General features: G+C 51.8%; 1 protein-coding gene across 9 annotated transcripts in view; it reads left to right on the top strand.

Moving 5' to 3' along the window:
• NEO1 (neogenin 1) overlaps positions 1-17,813 on the top strand; it is a 185,162-nt gene extending 167,349 nt beyond the window's left edge. For 4 of the 9 annotated variants that reach the window (XM_074549631.1, XM_074549630.1, XM_074549628.1 and 1 more), the window contains exons 20-29: positions 482-676; positions 2,300-2,332; positions 5,752-5,820; positions 6,423-6,570; positions 8,295-8,533; positions 9,031-9,123; positions 10,944-11,102; positions 12,017-12,253; positions 12,798-12,934; positions 15,346-17,813. In XM_074549631.1, coding sequence (XP_074405732.1) covers positions 482-676; positions 2,300-2,332; positions 5,752-5,820; positions 6,423-6,570; positions 8,295-8,533; positions 9,031-9,123; positions 10,944-11,102; positions 12,017-12,253; positions 12,798-12,934; positions 15,346-15,429 — 1,394 coding nt within the window. In that variant the 3' untranslated portion in view covers positions 15,430-17,813. The remainder of the gene's footprint in view (positions 1-481; positions 677-2,299; positions 2,333-5,751; positions 5,821-6,422; positions 6,571-8,294; positions 8,534-9,030; positions 9,124-10,943; positions 11,103-12,016; positions 12,254-12,797; positions 12,935-15,345) is intronic. The other 5 variants (XM_074549632.1, XM_074549627.1, XM_074549634.1 and 2 more) reach the window with 3 other exon arrangements.
• Positions 17,814-19,427: the final 1,614 nt, after the last annotated feature.

Raw genomic sequence — 19,427 nt, 5'->3', positions numbered from 1 at the left:
GTGACGGACTCAGAGAGTCCAACACAGCTGAAGGTGATTGGTTATTAATTAAAAAAATCACATGTTTGGACAAACCATTTCTAGACTATATTCCAGAGGAGCAAAACATGGAGAAGCTGAGGCTTCTCATCTTCCCAGGAGAAAAAATCCTGTCAAAGGGATTTTTCAAAAAATATCATGGTAACATTAATCCTCTGAGGATGTTTTTATAATGGCAGCTTTACTTTACTTTATTGGTCTATAAATAGGTAAAGAGATGGAAATAGCAATTTGTCCACGTTCAGGGAATGGTGATGAGAAATATTTTAAATGGCTTTTTTTCTCTTACCATCTCCTTGAGCAGTTCAGAGGGAAGGTGGGAGGGCTGGCTGATATTTGAAGATGGTTTTAATGTTTGTGCCAGAGTCAGAGTGCCCTGGGGAAGCCGCTGGTGGCTGCCCTGGCACACAGCTGACGGGTGGCACTGTCCCCTCCTGCCCAGGCTACATCATCTACTACAGCACGGACGTCAACGCCGAGATCCACGACTGGGTCATCGAGCCCGTGGTGGGCAACAGGCTCACCCACCAGATCCAGGAGCTCACCCTGGACACCCCCTACTTCTTCAAGATCCAGGCCCGCAACTCCAAGGGCATGGGGCCCATGTCCGAGGCTGTGCAGTTCCGCACCCCCAAAGGTACCCCCAGAGGGAGGGCCAGGGCTGGGCTCTGCAGGGCTGCTGGGCTTGCATGGAGTGAGTCCCTGGAAGGGAAACCTGGAGCATGAGAGTGTCAATCTCAGGGTCGTGGGGTCTGCCCCACGTTGGGCGCCAGTTTAAAATGTGGTGTTACAGTGGTGGGTGCTGCTGCCTGTCCCTGTCCCCAGTGGGTGTTACAGTGGTGGGTGCTGCTGCCTGTCCCTGTCCCCAGTGGGTGTTACAGTGGTGGGTGCTGCTCCCTGTCCCCAGTGGGTGTTACAGTGGTGGGTGCTGCTGCCTGTCCCTGTCCCCAGTGGGTGTTACAGTGGTGGGTGCTGCTGCCTGTCCCTGTCCCCAGTGGGTGTTACAGTGGTGGGTGCTGCTGCTGTCCCCTGTCCCCAGTGGGTGTTACAGTGGTGGGTGCTGCTGCCTGTCCCTGTCCCCAGTGGGTGTTACAGTGGTGGGTGCTGCTGCCTGTCCTTGTCCCCAGTGGGTGTTACAGTGGTGGGTGCTGCTGCCTGTCCCTGTCCCCAGTGGGTGTTACAGTGGTGGGTGCTGCCTGTCCCTGTCCCCAGTGGGTGTTACAGTGGTGGGTGCTGCTGCCTGTCCCTGTCCCCAGTGGGTGTTACAGTGGTGGGTGCTGCTGCTGTCCCCTGTCCCCAGTGGGTGTTACAGTGGTGGGTGCTGCTGCCTGTCCCTGTCCCCAGTGGGTGTTACCGTGGTGGGTGCTGCTGCCTGTCCCTGTCCCCAGCAAGCCTCTCCTGTTAAAAGGCAGGGCTGAGTTAACATTTGGGCAGTGCAGTCAAACTCCACTCAGCTCTCACCACAGCTGGCTCAGTGATAGAGGCAAGAAAGGCTCTTCTGCAAGGTTTTATCCCAGCACAGTAACACAGTCACCAAAGGACAAACCCAGGGAAAGAGGAAAACCACATGGAGCAGGCAGCTTATAAAGGGGAGGAGGTGGGGGGGCAGAGGGGCCTGGCCTCCAGGAGTAGGGGGGTGGCCACCAGGGATACCAAGCCAGGAGAAACCAGAGGCAGTTGTGACACCAAGCCCATGGGGAGTCAGTTTTTCCCTTTGGGAGGGATGGCTCCATGGTCAGTAGTTCATGTTCCCAGGGCTGAGGGCTTGGGGATTGACCAAGGTGGGAGAGTTGATGGAATGCTGCATCCCTGTGGCTGGAGCTCAGCTCTGGGCTTCACTGGCTGTTCCCAGAGCCTGGGGCCTTTGCTGTCACAGACTCAGGGTGGCTGCAGTGACAGTCCAGGTCCTGTGTGTCACTTCTCTGGCAGTGGGAACTCCTGGGATGCAACAGGCCCCTAATTTAGGATGGTGATGGGCAAAGACAGTGAAGAGTAAAATGGGAGAGAGCTTGGGAAAAATAGAATTATGAGTTTGTCAGAGAATCCTGTCATTGGGAGGGACCCTACAGCCCATCCATGGGCAGGGACACCTCCACCAGCCCAGGTTACTCCTGGCCCTGTCCAGGCTGGCCTTGGACACTTCTCCACGTGAGTTTCAAGAGCTGTACCCTGTGCTGTGGGAAACTTGGAATTCTGTCTCACTCCTTCAATCCTTGTGATGTGTCTCTTGTTTTTTCCTCCCTGTGCTTGCCCCACTAAGCTGAGTCCTCAGATAAAATGCCCAATGACCAAGGTAAATGAACAGCCACATTTCTCCTCTCTCCATCCCTCACTGTTCTGTTTGCTGTCCATGTGCTGTGACATTTCTGAGTGGAGCAGGATCCTGTGCTCTGACTGGGGTGGTTCCTGCTGTGCTGACAGGGAGAGCTGGAGGCTGTGGGTGGCAGGAATGTGAAGGGATCTCTGTAGAGATGTCCCAGAAGGGCCATGGGGGCTGTGCCAGCTCTGAATCCTGCTGGGGGATTGCTCTGGAGCCAGTGCTGCCCCATCCAGCCCTGCCCACGTACAAAGGGGTGGAAGATCAAAGCGATTCTGGTTAGCACAAGTGCTGCTTGTGAGGATTCACTCCATAATAAAGACAGGGAAGCCCTGGAAAGCTCTGTGCAGGAGAGATTCTGCCTGTCAGCTCATTTGGAGCCCAGACTCTCCTGAGGAGCCCAGCACTGGCTCCTAAAAGCCTTAAGGTTTTAAAATGTTTGCTTGAAAAATGGGAGCTTTGAGCTTCCCACATCGAATTAGAAGGTGGATGTCCCAGGGCACTGCTTGCTTTCTTCCAAATAACCTACAAGCCCCATAAAAGGGGGAGAATTAGTCTGGAGGGATGAGTTAAAAAGGCCATTGGCAAACAGCTTAGACATGCAATTAAAGAGATCCTGAAGGGGCTCTGAGGGAGCTGCTCCTTCCTCACTTGGCTCCTCAGCTTGGCACTTGCAGTCATTTGTGAAATGTGCTTTGACTCTGCACCAGGTGATGCTGGTACAGGAGTAAATGGATCCCCATCCCTGTGTCCTGGAGGTGGGGCTGGGCTTGGGGCTGGCTGGGGAGCAGATGCTGCAGTGTCATTGTCCTGCTCACCTGCAGCAGCAGGGAACTGGGGAAGGTTACAGAGATTGAGGTGAAAGTGTCTGTTTTCTGCTTCTCCCTGTTCCAACCCCTTTTCAGCCAGTGTTACACCCTAAAGTAACATCTTCTCCTAGTCAAGATCAATGTTTATCACATCCTATTATTTATAAATCATCAAAGCCAGGAGTTTTGTTTGAGAATTCTGGTAAGGACACTGGGAGAGCTGAAATCATGGCAGGAGCTGGAACGTGGGAAAGGGGAAGGCAGAGGCAGTGCAGGAGAGGAGCTGAGGAGCAGCACTGAACTGCCAGGCTGGGAGCTGCAGGGGAGAACCAGCAAGTTACTCAGGCTGGGAGCAAAACCAGAGGGGATTGATTGATGCTCTGCCCTGAATGGTTCTGTCCTTTTCTCTCTTTGTCTGCTTTAATGTTTCCCTCTGAACTCAGCACAGCATTCTGTTCTCCCCACCCTTTCTGAGCACAGAGCTTGGCCAGAGCTCAGGGCCTGTTGCTCTCAGGGGTCAGGTGCTTGCACTGACCTCATCCCAAAGCAAAGATTGAGGTCTCTGGTTGAGTAAACCCACCCTGAAGTCACCCACATTTAAAATGTTCTGTCTGGGTATATTATAACAGGAGGTTCCGAGGCTGAATTAAAAACCATTCCAGCAAATGCTGTCTTAAACTGCTTCTTAAAACAGGTCCCACTGCCTAAGAGCTGGGGCTCCCTGGAATGCATTTAAAGGTTTAAACTCTTCATCTGTGGGTTTAGTACCTGGATCCTCAGAAGCACCTTGGCTGGGTACCTAAATTTCATCCTAAATTCATCAGGGAGGAGGACATGGGTTCCATGAGGGTCACTGTGCACTGTCTCTCTCTCTTGGCCCTCATCTGCTGTCCCTTGCTGGCCTCAGGGCAGTTGTTCCCTTCTCCTTTCTGGGGTTATTCAGGACACTGAGCTGCATTAGCCAAGCACAGGTCCTTGCAGAGCTCACTGGAAGCATTTCTTGTGGATAATTCTCATTCTTCTCAGTTAATTTGTTGTTAATCTTGTTAATAGGCTCCACATGTTTTTTTTTTATGGTGCTATTTTAACAAAGTATTGCACAGCACTGTCAGATATTTCCTGGAAGCCTCAGTGCAGTATATTTTATATATCTCTCATTATATATCTGCATAGTTACTGTTACCAGCTACATTTATGGGCTGCTTCTTGAAGATACTTGTTTTCCATAAAACAATGTGAAGTGTGTGCCATCTCCTGTCCATCCCCTTTTCCACCTTCTCACCTGCTTTAGGGCTCCAGCTGCTACACTGGGAGTGCTCAGGGTGTCTGATTCCCTCCCTAAATATTGCTGCTTCTTCATGTCCCCCCTCTCCCCCAGCTTCTGTGCCTGGAGCAGCTCCCCAGCCCCAGGCTCAGGGATTCTGAGTCCCTCTGAGGTTCCCACCTTTCCAGGGCAGGTTCAGTGCCCAGGCAGACACAAATATCACATAAAAGCTGTGTATGGTGCTGTCCCAGTCTTCCTCTGCTGCTGCTGCACAGGGTTATTGGTGCCCACAGAGGGACCCTGGTGCTGTGTCTGCTCCATCCTGGCAGGGCCCGGGGTCCTTCCCATGTCCCACTGTCTGTCCTGCCGTCCTTCCTGTCCCTCACTGCACACACAGAATGTTCTCCTTGCTCCCCTCCAGCTTTAGCCCCTGCCCCTGCCTGGTTTTGCCATTTGTCTTCATTTCAGGGACCAGTTCACAGGCTCTCACTTGAGCTTCAGTTTCCATTTGTTACACATCCCTTAACACTTCTTACTTCTTGATTAAAGGAGATTTTTAACAGAAAAAAAAAATCCTTCTCCTGAGTGTTCTCCTCCACACTGCCTCACTTCTTGGAGGATTTTTTTTTCTTCTTGTAGATCAGTGTGGAATTGTGTAAAATACTCTGGATTCCTGTAACCAAGGGAATATTGTTCTTTGCACCATTGCTCAGTGTTTCCCGTGCTCCAGTGTTTTTGTCATTAATTTTGCATTAATGTATTTTGGTGGAAGGACCAGGTTTGGATGTAACTAATTTATTGTTCCCTTGGGTTTCATCAAAACCACTTTTGTGGTGCTTTGTTGTCACCTGTGGTGTGCAGGGGAGGACAGGGAGAAGCTGAAAGCAAGTTTTTATGGCTAGGCAGGGCCTTAATATTACATTTACTGTGCACATTTCCAGTCTCCCCCAGCTGCTGGAATTGGGTGTTAGGAAAAGGCACCTGGATAATTCCTGTTTCAGGGGGAGGAACTCTCAGTGGCAAAACCATTTGCCTCAACATGTATCTGTGCCTTACTGCAAATGGGCTTTATTGTTGATTTTAAAGTGAAATTAGGAGAGGCCTAATTAGGAACATATAACTGGGAAACGATTGAGGAGCTCCTTTGGAGAAGTGGCTCTTTCCTCGGAGAAGCAGGTGCTGTGCAAAGCCAAGTTTTGTTGTAGGGACAGAAAAGGAGGGGGAAAGCTGCTGCTGGGGGGCTTGGGGAGGTTCCAGAGAAGGCCTCAGAGATGCTGAGTTGTGTTTCTGTGTGTAACATCCCTCCGTGTCCAACCTTGCAGCCTCAGGATCTGCTGGCAAGGGGAGCCGCCCCATGGACCTGGGCCCGGACTACAAGCCCCCGCTGGGAGGTGAGTGTGGGGCACAGCTGCTCCATGGCCACGCTGTGGGGCAGCCAGGGAATGTTCCAGCAGCAGTTCCAGAGCTGTTCCTGCTGCTGCTGGGCTCCCTTGGCATTTCCATGCCAGAGCTGCTCCCAGCATAGTGGCACATCAATTCAGCAGGGACAGATGGGGAGGGAAGGGCCTCCTGTGCTCCTTCTCCTGCTCAGTGCTGTGTGTTGGGATTTCCTGTCCTCAGGGGGTTGGATAAAGGGTTTCCTTTGCAGCCAAGAGACCCCTGGAGGCTCCTGGTCCAATTCCAGTGGCTCCAAGGGGAGTCTGTGGTGCTGCAGGTTTAGCAGGATCCCAGACTGACTCTGCTGAGAGCAAGGAGGTTTTTGTGATAACTGAGTAGGCTGCACTTCAATTGTGACAGACTCAGTAGGAAATGGATCTATAAATCAACTTCCAGATGAGCAATTGTACAGAAACAGTTGGCAAATGCAGAGAAACAAACATTGCTCAGGATCTCCATCCCCTCCTGCTGATCTGCAGGATTCCAGACATTGGTGGGCACTGCTTGATTTCCTGTGTAATAAATGAGCCTTTTCTCCCCTCCCCAACCCTCCCAGGCAGTAACAGCCCCCATGGCAGCCCCACATCCCCCCTGGACAGCAACATGCTGCTGGTGATCATCGTGTCCGTGGGTGTCATCACCATCGTCATCGTCGTCATCGTCGCCGTCTTCTGCACGCGCCGCACCACGTCCCACCAGAAAAAGTAACGGGGCTGGGGCTGGGGCTGCCTGACTGACTCTGGGGTTTAGTTCTTCATTCAGGGTTTATTCCCTCCAAGTCCTGCAGCCTGTAGCTGCTGCTGGGCTGCTTTTCCTGCCGGTGTCCCAGAGTTCGAGCTCACACACAAATCAGGGCCTGCACTTCCCCCTCCCTCCCTGAGGAGAAATTGTCCTTTGCGGTGTTTGTGAGGTCCCCAGGACGAGGTGGGAGATGAGAATCTCTCAGAAGATTCTCACCATGCTCTCAGAAGGCTGATTTATTATTTTATGATATTATATTATATTAAAAATGCTATACTAAAACTATACTAAAGAAAGAGAAAGGATACAGACAGAAGGATTAACAAGAATGATAATGAAAGCCTGTGACTGACTCCTCAGAGTCTGACACAGCTGGCTGTGATTGGTCATTAAGTCAAAACAATTCACATGGAACCAATCAAGCAACCACTTGTTGGATAAACAATTTCCAGCCCACATTCCAAAGCAGCAAACACAAGGAGAAGCAATCAGATAATTATTGTTTTTGTTCTTCTCTGAGGCTTCTCAGCTACCCAGGAGAAGAAATCCTGGTGAAGGGATTTGTCAGAAAATATCACAGTGACATTCCTTCACAAGTTTCCAAAGTGGAGCCAATCCATGTGTTGGGAGCTGGGAGAGCTCAAGAGCTCAGGCAGCTCCTCCCTCTTGCATTGACATTATCTGGTTTTCAGTAGGATCACTGGAGGGGAATCTGAGTGTGCTGCTGGATTCCTTAGGAAAGTGCTCCCAAATCCCAGTGTTTGTATCTGAGTGCTTCCCTCCGAGCAGCTGCATTAATGCTGCAGCACTGATGCTCCTGCAGGGTCTCTCTGTGTGTTCTTTGAAAGACCAGAGCTGTATTTGGAGTTTGAAAAGGAGTTGTTTTATGCAAACCAGATTTTTAAGGAAGTGCTGAAAAGCCAGGGGACAGCACTGGAATATTCTCTTAATGAGCAGAATTTCTGCAAACTTCATTCTTGGTAAGGAAGGCTGGGCTGCAGAGCCAGGGCTGCATTCCATGGATGTGCTTTGAGCTGTCACTGGGGCTTGTGTGCAAAATTCAAAGCTCCCTGCCCAGTGGAAAACTTGTGCCCAGCTGGATGCAAGACCTGAGGGAAATCCCAGGGAAAGTTCTCCCTGGTGAGACCCCATCTTCAGTGCTGTGCCCAGCTCTGGGCCCTCGGTTTGGGAAGGATGTTGAGATCCTTGAGGGCCTCCAGAGGAGGCAACAAGGCTGGTGAAGGGCTGGGAGCACAAACCCTGTGAGGAAGGTTTGAAGGAGCTGGGGATGCTCAGCCTGGAGAGAGAAGGCTCAGAGGTGACCTCATTGCTCTCTGCAGCTCCCAGAAGGGAGGTTGTGCACAGGTGGGGTCGGTCTCTGACAGAACTAGGGGACACAGTCTCAAGCTACATCAGGGAAGGGATAGGTTGGATATCAGGAAGAAAATTTTCACAGAAAGAATAACAAAGTACTGGATTGCTCTTCCCAGGGAGGTGGTAGAATCACCATCTCTGGATGTGTTTAAAAAACACTGGCCATGGCACTTGGTGCTAGAGTCTAGGTGAGGTGTCAGGGCATAGGCTGGACTTGATGATCTCAGGGGTTTCTTCCAACCTCATTGTTCTGTGATTGTGTGAAAGTTGCCTTTTCCAAAAGTGAGAACATCTCCTGTGCTCCCCTCCCCAGGAAACGAGCCGCCTGCAAATCCGTGAACGGCTCCCACAAGTACAAGGGCAACTCCAAAGATGTCAAACCTCCAGACCTCTGGATCCATCACGAGAGGCTGGAGCTCAAACCCATTGATAAATCCCCAGATCCCAACCCCATCATGACAGACACCCCCATCCCTCGCAACTCCCAGGACATCACCCCGGTGGACAACTCCATGGACAGCAACATCCATCAAAGGAGGAATTCCTACAGAGGTGGGAGCCCAGGGGGTGAGATGCATTTCCTGTGGCTGGTGACATCACTTTATTGAGAGATGATGAAGTTCCTCTTCTCTGTTCTTATTTTCCAAGTAGTGAATTGGGTTTGTTCCTGGTTTCTGAGACTCTGGAAGGGTTGGATCATGTGTTTTAGTGAGGAAATGGAGCATCCAAGAGTTAGATCGTTACTTTCTCTTGGTGAATACTGAGTAGTAATGGGAAAATCATCTCACTTGATATTAAAGCACTGGAGTTGTTTCTGACCTTTCAGCCCAGAGCTGAATCACTGCCAGAGGTTTGCACTGGGGCCTGGAGAGTTTCTCCAGTTCCCAAAATCCTCACCCTCACCACCTTCTTCCCACCTTCCAGCAAAGGGGAAGGGGCTGCTTTTATCACTGGTGGCTCCAAGAGCTGCCTGGGAGCAGGACTAGAGGAGGATGTGGGAATGCTGGTTCAGAGCTGGAGCAGAGCATAACGTGGCTGTTTCCCCTCAGGACACGAGTCAGAGGACAGCATGTCCACGCTGGCAGGAAGGAGGGGCATGAGGCCCAAGATGATGATGCCTTTTGATTCTCAGCCACCTCAGCGTAAGTGAACCCCCAGTCCTGCTGGAGCCACTCCCTGCTCCCAGGAAATCCCATCCTGGGCAGCAGGGGCAGCTCAGGGGAGGCTCCTGAGCCCTCCTGGTGTGGGCAGAGTGAGGCCACGTTAGAAGGGACTGGATGTGGCTGTAGTGGGGTGAGGGCAGGGGCATGGCCAGATCTGTCTGTCCCTGTCTGAGCTCTCCAGGCACAGCCTGTGGGTCTGCTGCCTCTTGTAGTCATTCCCTTGGAGCTCTGCCAGTGTCCAGCTGCTCCACAGGAGCTGGAATCTCTGTCAGGTTCCTCACTGTTGGTTTTCCCCTCCAGCCCAAGCAGTCACCATCCCCTTTATCTCTGCACTCGCTGCTCTCAGAGCCTTCTCTGACTTTACTCTGAGCTCCTTGAGATTTCTTTGCCCTGGGATCCTTCTCTGATACCAAAATTACCATTATTATGAAATATTTTTGGAATTAAACAACACATCTAGAGTTTTCAAATGACTCCAAGATGGAAAGGGACTTGGCTGAACCTCTGAGCAGCCAGACTGAAGCCCTGTGTGAGAACCCCAGTGAGAAGGTCAGGAGTTACTGTGCAGGGGCAGAACTGGGAGGTAAAATCACAGCAAGCTCACCCAGGCTGAGCTTTAGACTTCCCTGAGCTCTGTGATCATGTTCCACCTGCAACCAGGTGGCTGCTGCCACAGTCTCTCCATTTTATGGAATTATTTCAGAGCAGTTCATTACATCTCCACTTTCTTTTACTTGAATTAAAAACTGAGCTGAGCACTTGGTGTTGTTGATCTCTGCCTACTTTTTCAAGTGTCCTGATGACCTGATGGCTCAGTTTGTCAGTCTTCTTGTTCTGTGGCATTTATCCAAGAGTAGCATGTGGTTTGCTGGCTGTACACCAAGCAGTGTGATCCCCTTGTTGTCTCCCAGCTCTCCACGTGTGAGGGGGGAGCAGAGGATGCAGTTTGACACTGAGTTCCTTGGAGCTGGTCTGTTTCACACGTGGCTGTGGGACAGGTGCCCATCCCATGCCAGGCTCTGCTCCTGCCTTGCCTGGGGGCACAGAGCAGCCCAGGCCCTGCTGGAGCTTGGCCTTGAGGCTTGGCCTGTCCATGCTGTTTGTGAGAGCTCCAGGGGCCTCCTGCCACCGGCTCTGCTTTGTGGGAGTGGGACATCCACTGTGGGGTCTGCAGGAGCTCACCCTGGCACATGAGGCCCTTTCTCAGTGAGCCCCACCAGAACCATTCCATCTCCAGCTCTGGGCCTGCACAACCTTCCATGGCTTTCTTCCACCCACTGCAGAGTTCAGATGGAGTTATTCATTACCTCCTAAGTACTGAATTATGGCAATTCACTGTGCCAGTTTGGTCTAATTTGCAGTCATGGTGTGTACCTAGTGACTTCCTTCTTTGCCTCCTGGAGTACAGAAATTCTGGGAGGATGCTGGGAAGCAAAGGGCTGTTTATTGTTTACCACACCTCATTCCATGGTATATCAATAGTGGATAGTATATTCACTATATAATAGTGGATAATATATCAATGTGGATAACAGATCTGTATTCTCTTTATTCTTCTTCTGAACTTTTCCTTGGAATCCAGCAGTGCATTAAGAGCTGGTGGCACAGTTTTTGGAGCTGTAATTGGGTAATTTTTTTGTCCTAAGCACCTTTGAGGTGTGATAACCCAGGGGTTGATTCTGGGTTGTCAGTCAGCCGAGGGTCTGGCTCCCTGCTGGAGGAGGGAGCAGGGGGGGGAGCCCCCAGGAGCCTGTCCTGTGTGTGTGTTAAGTGTTTCTCTGTCTTGTGTTCATCCACAGCTGTGATTAGTGCTCATCCCATCCATTCCCTCGACCCCCCTCACCACCATTTCCACTCCGGCAGCCTCGCCTCTCCAACCCGCAGCTTCCTGCAGCACCAGCTCAGCCCGTGGCCCCTGGGCTCTGCCATGTCCCATTCGGACAGGGCCGACTCCACAGGTGAGACACCAAGCCTGAGGGAGCTGCTGCTCTGTGCAGCAGCCAGGGAAACACCTGGAAACCCCAGCCTGGAGCTGGGCCACTCTGCTCTGGGGGTTCCGTCAGGATGGGCTGGGCTTGCCTGGGTAGGTCAGCTATTGATCCTTGACATCCTTGGTGGTGTCCTTGGAAAAGGGGGTTCATGTTTTACACACAGCTCCAAGCAGGGACTCCTCCTGTCCTGGAGTCTGAAACATCAGATTAACTCTGAGCTGCTTCGTGGGGTAACTTTTCCCCTAAATAACACAATTGGAAACCAGCAGGGAAGGAAAGTCCAGGCTTGGCTATGGAGAATGGGGTACACAGAGAATGGGGTGATTTCCATGCAGCACTTCCAGGCTTGATCAGAATCAGTTGCAGTAGTTTTAGAGAGCACTGAAGTCTGCATTGCTCTGGAAAATCCCAAAGCACTGGTGCTGCTAAATGTGCACGTGGGGAACACACTGGGATGAAGCAAACTCTGAGCTTCTCTACTTGAAGGTCACCATTTGAAGGTATCACAGCCAAAAGTTGTTTCCTTAAGAAAACAGTTCCTGAGGCTGCAAGGTTCCATTCCAGCCCAAACCATTCCATGAGTCTCAGTAAATGGATTTCAAGTGTGGCTCCTCTGTGACCACCCCAGTGCTGTGAAGAGTTCCTAGTTAAAAATGCCAGTGTTTTGGTACTCTGGGGTAAAAGGAGGCTGCAGATTCGTGTTCTGTGCTGTTTGTCTGAGGAGTGGACCAAGGAGCTCTTTCAGTGCCAAACCGTGAGAGGTGGAATCGCTCAGCTCTCGGCTCCTTTAGCTCCCATTCAGCCGATGGTCACTCGGCGCGGGCCGGGGTCCCAGCAGGAGGAGCAGCAGTGACCCCTGCTGTCGCTGTGTGTCCCCGCAGAGTCCGTCCGGAACACGCCCAGCACGGACACGATGCCGGCGGGCTCGGCCGTGCCCAGCGCGGAGCTGGCGGAGCCCGAGGGGCCGTTCCTGCCCGCCGAGGAGGAGCCGCAGGGCCCCCCCACGGCCCACGTGCGCCCCTCGCACCCCCTCAAGAGCTTCGCCGTGCCCGCCGTGCCCAACGCCGGGGGCCCCTTCGACCCTGCCCTGCCCAGCACCCCCCTGCTGAGCCAGCAAGGTGAGGCCACGAAACGGGGAACAAAGGGAGGTGGGGTTGGGCATCACGGGAAATATGGCACAGGCTGGGGTGACTTTTGTTGGGGTCATTTTCTGTAGGTAGATAAGGCAATTCAAATCCAACACACCATAAATGAAGTGTCCTTTTTCTCCTGATAGAAATATATTTTCAAGGGGGCACTGGCATTGTGCCAGAGTCAAACCATGACATATCCCAGACTCCTGTGGGTTCAAAGGGAGCTTTAAATCCCATCCAGTGCCACCCTGTGCCATGGGCAGGGACAGCTCCCACTGTCCCAGGCTGCTCCAAGCTCAGTCCAGCCTGACCTTGGGCACTGCCAGGGATGCAGGGGCAGCCCCAGCTGCTCTGGGCACACTGTGCCAGGGCCTGCCCACCCTCCCAGGGGACAATTCCTAATTCCCACTATCCCATCCACGCCTGGCAGTGGGAGCCATTCCCTGTGTCCTTCCTGTGCTCCTCCCAGGGGCTCCCTGGGCAGGCACAGAGGCAGTGCCCGTGCCTGACGTGTGCCCCCTCTCTGCAGCCCCCGGGCACCCCCTGCACGCGGTGAAGACGGCGTCCATCGGCACCCTGGGCAGGACCCGGCCGCCCATGCCCGTGGTGGTGCCCAGCGCCCCCGAGGTGCAGGAGACCACGCGCATGCTGGAGGACTCGGAGAGCGTAGGTACCCCTGCCAGGCTGGCAGGGCTCACCCCGGGGCTCTGGGGGCACCTGCATGGGCACAGGGGCTTGGCACTGCCACAGCTCCTATGCCAGGAATCTGCGTGGAAAATGGGGGGAGACAGGGAGGGTCCTGCTGAGTCCTGCAGCTGCAGCTTCCCCAGCTCTGCAGGGCACTCCCAGTGCCATCCCCAGCTCTGCAGGGCACTCCCAGTGCCATCCCCAGCTCTGCAGGCATTTCCAGTGCCATTCCCTGAGCATTCCCAGTGTCATTTCCAAACTCTGCAGAGCAGTCCCAATGTCATTGTTATTCCATCGCTCTGCAGGGCACTCCCAGTGCCATCCCTGAGCTCTGCAGGCACTCCCAGTGCCATTCCCTGAGCATTCCCAGTGCCATCCCCAGCTCTGCAGGGCATTTCCAGTGCCATCCCTGAGCTCTGCAGGGCATTCCCAGTGCCATTCCCAGTGCCATCCCCAGCTCTGCAGGGCATTCCCAGTGCCATTCCCTGAGCATTCCCAGTGCCATTGCAGACAGAACATTTGACATTAACGTCAGAGTGTTCCAAGCTATCCATCTTCCAAAAAATGTTTGTAAATTATCACAGGAAAGTTTCCTGACTTTTGGGAAGGGTGCAGCCTTGTTGGGCAGCTTTGGAAGCAGCTTTTAAGGAATGTTTTGGGTGTGAGGCACTGGAAGAGCTGTTTTCCTCTCAAATTGCAAGCCAAGGAGCTGCTGCTGTGGCCGTTGTGTCACCTGTTAATACAGAAATGTTCACTGCTGCATCACTGCTGCAGGAAATGCTCATTTGGAATTTTTTTCCTCATTGTCCTTTTGTCACGTTTTTTACTCCCCTGATTTTATTTCTCTATGTCCTGATCTGGAAACTTGATCTTGGTGCCCTTTTGAGCTTCTGTCACTCCTGCTTTATTAATTTTGTTTGGTCTGTACCAAACCCATACTCCACAACTAATTTGTAATATTTAAATAGAGCCATTAATACTTTTTATCATTAATGCATTAGTGCAAGGTAGAGTCAGCACAAAAAAAACAGATTAAATTAAATTACTGCTTCAACTATGAATCTTAAAATGTAAATTACAGGTTGAACTGTGAGGTTCAGGGTTGGGTAATGATTTGAATTAATTCTGGGTTTTTGGGAGAAGCTGTAGGAAGGAGTTTAAGGCAGGAGTTCACTCCCAGCTGCTGCTCTCTGTCCCAGTCAGGAGCTGGCAGATGCTGTGTTGGGCACAGGGCTGGGATGACTTTGCTGCACAAGGCAGAGGTTTGGTAAAGTGCAAGTTCTTGGCTGTTGGAATGGAGGAGGAAGTTTGTGTGTGAGAACAGGACAGGGCTGGAAACTGCTCAGAACTGGGAAGGCCTTGGTCAGGAGGGGCTTGGAGATGAGCCAGGCCATGGTCTGTCCACAGTGGTGACAGAAATGGGACAGCTGAGCCTAAAATTGTGAGTTTAGCAGCTGTCCTGATCCCAAACAGCCTTGGTGAAGTGTCCCTTGGACCTTTTTTCCTGGAGCAAAGCTTTACTCATGCACAGTAATGTCTGATCTGTTAAAATGAAATGATAATTTAGCCCAAATTGACCAAATGCAGTGACAGGGATGGTCTTGGGGTCATTTGCAAGCTGATGTCTGATGTCACTGTTAGGATAATTAACATGTAGCTCTAAGTCATTGCTCCTTTGTGGATTGATCCATGAATTTAATGGTTCTGGTCCTAAGGCCTGGGTTTGACAATCAGAGGGGTTTGGTCTGTGTTGTGATCAGTGCAACTGCTGTTTCTATTTTCAGGAGAACAGAAGTTTTAATTTCCAGCAAAAGCAGGTTTCTTTGCATTCCTTTGTGCTGCCTTTCCCTGGCACCACTTCTGCAATTTCTGCTGACTCTGCCAACAAATTCAAGTGCAGGAGCAGCAGGCAGTGACAGACCCTCAGTGCATGGGCTGAACTGAGGGCACCTTCACAGTCAAGCAGTCCTTCACAGTTGTATTTCTGTCTGTTTACCTGCCCATGAATTTATTTACAAAATGCACCATATAAAAGGTGCATAGGACCTTTCCCTAAGCTGGGAAGATCCTTCTCCATTTCCTGCTTTGGTTCAAAGGCAGGGATTGAGGCAGGAGAACAGGGCTTGGCCAGTGGAGCTCTGAACCACAACTTGGAAAGAGAGCCATGGCAGGAGCTGAGCTTTTCCAACCCTGCCAGGCTGGGTTCACAGGGAATCACTGAGCTGGGAAAAGAGCTCCCAGCCCACTGAGTCCACTCTGTGCCCAAACCCCCCTTGGCATGGCTAAATCCCGTGTGCTGCTGGCTGAGCTGGGCCCAGGGCTGCCCCAGGAGTGCCCTTGGGTGGCTCCTGGCCAGCCCCAGCCCTGTGTGAGTGCCCCTGTCCCTGCAGAGCTACGAGCCCGACGAGCTGACCAAAGAGATGGCGCACCTGGAGGGGCTCATGAAGGACCTGAACGCCATCACCACGGCCTGAGCGCCCGGCCTCGGACTCTGCCCTGCCCACCAGGATTGTACAGAGGAAACACTACAGCAAACAACGACAAAGAGAAAAAAATAACAAATCAACAAACCAGAAAGAGGGACAGCACATGAGAGCAATGGAGGGAGGAGGAGAGGAACCAGCCCAGGTGACACCAGTGTCACCCCTTGTCCTGCAGGGAGCCACGTGGGGTTCCAGCAGCACCCAGCAGGATGGGCCACGCCAGGCTGGGACCCAGCAGGACAAAAGCAAAGCAAAGTGGACTCGCCATTAGTTTTTTTCTGGTCAGGTTTTGTCTCAGTGGTGTGATTGCCCTGCCTTTTCAGTGTTGGACATTGGCATTTATGTACAATTTTATTTGTTGTTTTTATTTTATCTTTTTTTATAAAAAGGAAAAAAAATATTGTAATAAAAAAAAAAGGGAGAAACTGTTGTTTTCCACAGCCTAGGCTGAGGTTTGACTGCTTGTTCTATTGTGTATGAAAATTCATTGCCAGTGTGGGTTGTTCAGTTTTGTTTTTTATCCTGCGTATAATTACGTCCCCTTCTGGCAGTTAATCCATGGCCTTTTGGGATGCTGCACTGCTCTTTGTAAGCTTTTTTTATTATTTTTATATTATAATTATTAAAAGCCTGACTTTTCTCCTCTCATCACTGTGAGATTCCCGGTCTGTTTGAGTTGAGGTGTAATTGAGAGCCTTGTTTGTCGCTTTTTGTGCAGTTTCATATTTTCAGTGGGGGGAGAAGTAGCTGGGGAAGGGGAGGGGATCCTGGGGGGGAGGGTTCATTCCTGTTGTTTCCTGTCTTTTTCCAGTGACTGGGAAGACTGAAGAACAAGGAAACATCTTCAGCTGTACTGTGTGTCTGCTCCCTGGGCCAGCAAGAGGCTCCTTTAGGAACATTCAGAGAATTCCTCCTGGGAATTGGGCTTCTCCTGCCCAGGTGACCCTACAGGGAGCTTCTTTTGGCAGCTGTTTTGTTGTTGTTGGTTTAGAGATGGATCAGGAGCTTGCAGGGCTGGGGTTGAGCCCCCTGGGCTCAGAGAACTTGAGGATTTTCTCATTCCCAACAGCCCAGATCCTGCTGGAGAGCACTGGGTGGCCACAGGGTCCTGCAGGTCCTGTCCCAGGCCATCCCACAGGAATCCTGCTCTGAAGGATTCCTCAGACACAAACCAAGGCAAAAATGTATTTTTTTACACTTTGGAAACCATGTAAAAATCAAGCCAGTGTTGGTGACCCAGGTGCTGTTCCCAGAGCTGTGTGGAAAGGGAGGAGAGGGAACAGGGAGGGAAGAGGGGTTTCCTTCTCTCTTTGTGTGCTTGCCTGGCTCTGTCCTTCTCTGCATTAAAAAAAGGGCTGGAGTTCAGCAAAACGAGAAATAAAAAAGAGAGAAACCCCAGCCAGCTGCCAATGAGCTCCTGTGCAATTTCACTTCTAGGATAAAAGGAATCCCAAACTTCCTGATGGTTCAGGGCTGGGATTTGGGAAGCTCAGGCCCCTCTGTGCCTCTGCCAGGAGAATTCCACTGAAGTGGCAAAAAGAACTTGGCTTCCTTCGCTTCCCTTTATCCCTGAAGTGGAGCTGAAGCTGTCCCTGGGAGAAGGGGGAGCAGGGATTGAGGGTGGGGTCATTTCCTGCATTTATTTATTATTGAGGGAGGGGAGGGAATTAAATAAATGGTAGCACCATGGGCCACCTGGATAATTCATGTTTGGATTTTAATCAGTACAATTCAGGGCAAAATAAGCTACAGAACATGTATTTAAAGAATAAAATCCACACCTGGCCTGAGAAAGGAGGGTGTGGATCTGTTCCTTTGCCTATTTTTTACCTATACCCAAAGACATGCCATCCTACACACACAGTATTCCCAGCTGGGGGCCTTTGTGAATATTCCTTATGTAGAACACCATGAATGTTAATATTGTCATTGAATTTGGGGAGGGGGAATATTTTTAATGATAAAACAACTGTTCAAAGTTGGTTTTTTAAGGTTAAACTGAAAAAAAAAAAAGAAAAAACATTTATTCAATTCAGTGTACAATCTGTATTGCACTTTTTCACATTTTAATGCTACGTTTTCTTACATATCCTGTGATTTTAACTTTGGAACATTGTGTATCCTTGTAGTGTCATAGTCCAGCTGTGCAGTGACAGCTTCCCTCAGACTTTTGGGGAAAAGGAACAAACCAAACCTGTACATTGTTTTATGATTCTCATGTAGAAGAATTTCAAGGACTGCTGTAGATGTCGACCTTTCTGTACAATTTTTTTGCTTTTCTGTAGTATTTGCTGTATCCTCTATGGCTTTTTTTAATAACTTCATGTTTATTATTTTGTATTGGGCATCCAATACACTTTTTTTAATCCAATCAACTCCTGTCCTGCTTGGAGAGTTTGTTTAATTATTGCTAGTGGGTTCAGTGACCAGGTTTGGAGTTTTACTTGCTCTTTTTTCCCTTGCTGTGGGTTGTGAAGAAAGAGAATTGTTCTCCCTTCAGGTTTTGTGCAGTCTCTGAACTTGGAGCATTTCCCTATTTCAAAGCTCCACAGTGACAATATCACCTTTTAATTAGCAAGCAGAGAAGGAAGGGGTTCACATCAGTGCAAGTACAAATAATAGCCTTAATAAACTGGGAAATAATGGAAAAATAACACCATAACCATGGGATATTGCACTTGCAGGAATTGATGTCCTTGTTGCCACCCCCGTGCTGATGTGCCCAGAGCCAGCGGCCACTGCCTGGGTCACTCCTGTCCCCTCCCTGTCACTCGGGTCCTTCTGGTCACTCCTTCCTTCCCCTTCGAAGCCCCCAGCTGGGCAGGGAGCTGGAATTGCCCCGGAGGGATGGTGGGGGCAGGGGAGAGGCCTGGGGGCGTTTCTGTGTCCAGGGAGAGCAGCTAAACCCTGCTGGGCTCACCGACCTCCAGCTCCAGGCAGGGGGGCAGGAGCTGAGCTTTGCCAACCCTGCCCAGGCTGGGATTGGCATCACTGAGCTGGGAAAAGCTCCCAGACCACAGAATCCACTCTGTGCCCAAACCCCACCTTGTCCCCAGCCCAGAGCACTGAGTGCACCTCCAGGCATTCCTGGGACACCTCCAGGGATGGGGACTCCAAACCTCCCTGGGCAGCCCATTCCAATGCCTGAGCAACCTTTCCATGGAGAAATTCCTCCTGTTGTCCAACCCTTCCTTGGGAAGGAACAATTCCCAATTCCCAATATCCCATCCATCCCTGCCCAATGGCAGTGGGAGCCATTCCCTGTGTGCTGTCCCTCCATCCCTTGTCCCCAGTCTCTCTCCAGCTCTCCTGGAGCCCCTTCAGGACTCTGAGGTGTCCCTGGAGCCTTCTCTTGTCCAGGTGAGCACCCCCAGCTCTCCCAGCCCGTTTCTGTGAGAGCAGGGGAGGTTTCCAGCAGGGCACACACCCGCCCCATGAGCTGCCCTGGCCCAGCCTGAGGCCGTTCCTCTGCTCCTGTCCCTGTCCCCTGGAGCACAGTCCGACCTGGGGCTGTCCCCTCCTGTCAGGGAGTTGTGCAGAGCCACAGATTCCCCCCCTGAGCCTCCTTTGCTCCAGGTTCCCTGGGGAGCCCTGGCTGTGTCCTGTGCCCCGGGCGGTGCCAGGGCGGTGCCAGGCAGCCCTGCAGGCCCAGGGTGCCAGCGCAGCCCGGGGACAGCAGGTGGCAGCGGTGCCTCGCTGCTCAGCAGCCGCAGCGCTCGCACGGCCCGAGCTGAGCTCCGGGAGGGACCAGGGGGCCCCAGGGCTGCTGCTGCTCCTCAGGGGGAATCCCGGGGTAAATCCCGCATTGTCCAGGGGAGCTTTGGCTTCCCACCCACAACAGGGGTCGGAAGAGCCCTCCTGGAGCCCCTTCAGGCCCTGGCAGGGGCTCTGAGCTCTCCCTGGAGCCTTCTTCCCTCCAGGTGAGCACCCCCAGCTCTGCCAGGCTGTTTCTGTGAGATCAGGGGAGGTTTCCAGCACACCTGCCCCCC

The sequence above is a fragment of the Zonotrichia albicollis genome, chromosome 11 (genome assembly GCF_047830755.1).
Source record: "Zonotrichia albicollis isolate bZonAlb1 chromosome 11, bZonAlb1.hap1, whole genome shotgun sequence".
Classification (NCBI taxonomy): domain Eukaryota; kingdom Metazoa; phylum Chordata; class Aves; order Passeriformes; family Passerellidae; genus Zonotrichia; species Zonotrichia albicollis.
Note: the sequence above shows the minus strand (reverse complement) of the source record. Positions and strands in the feature narration are given on the sequence as shown.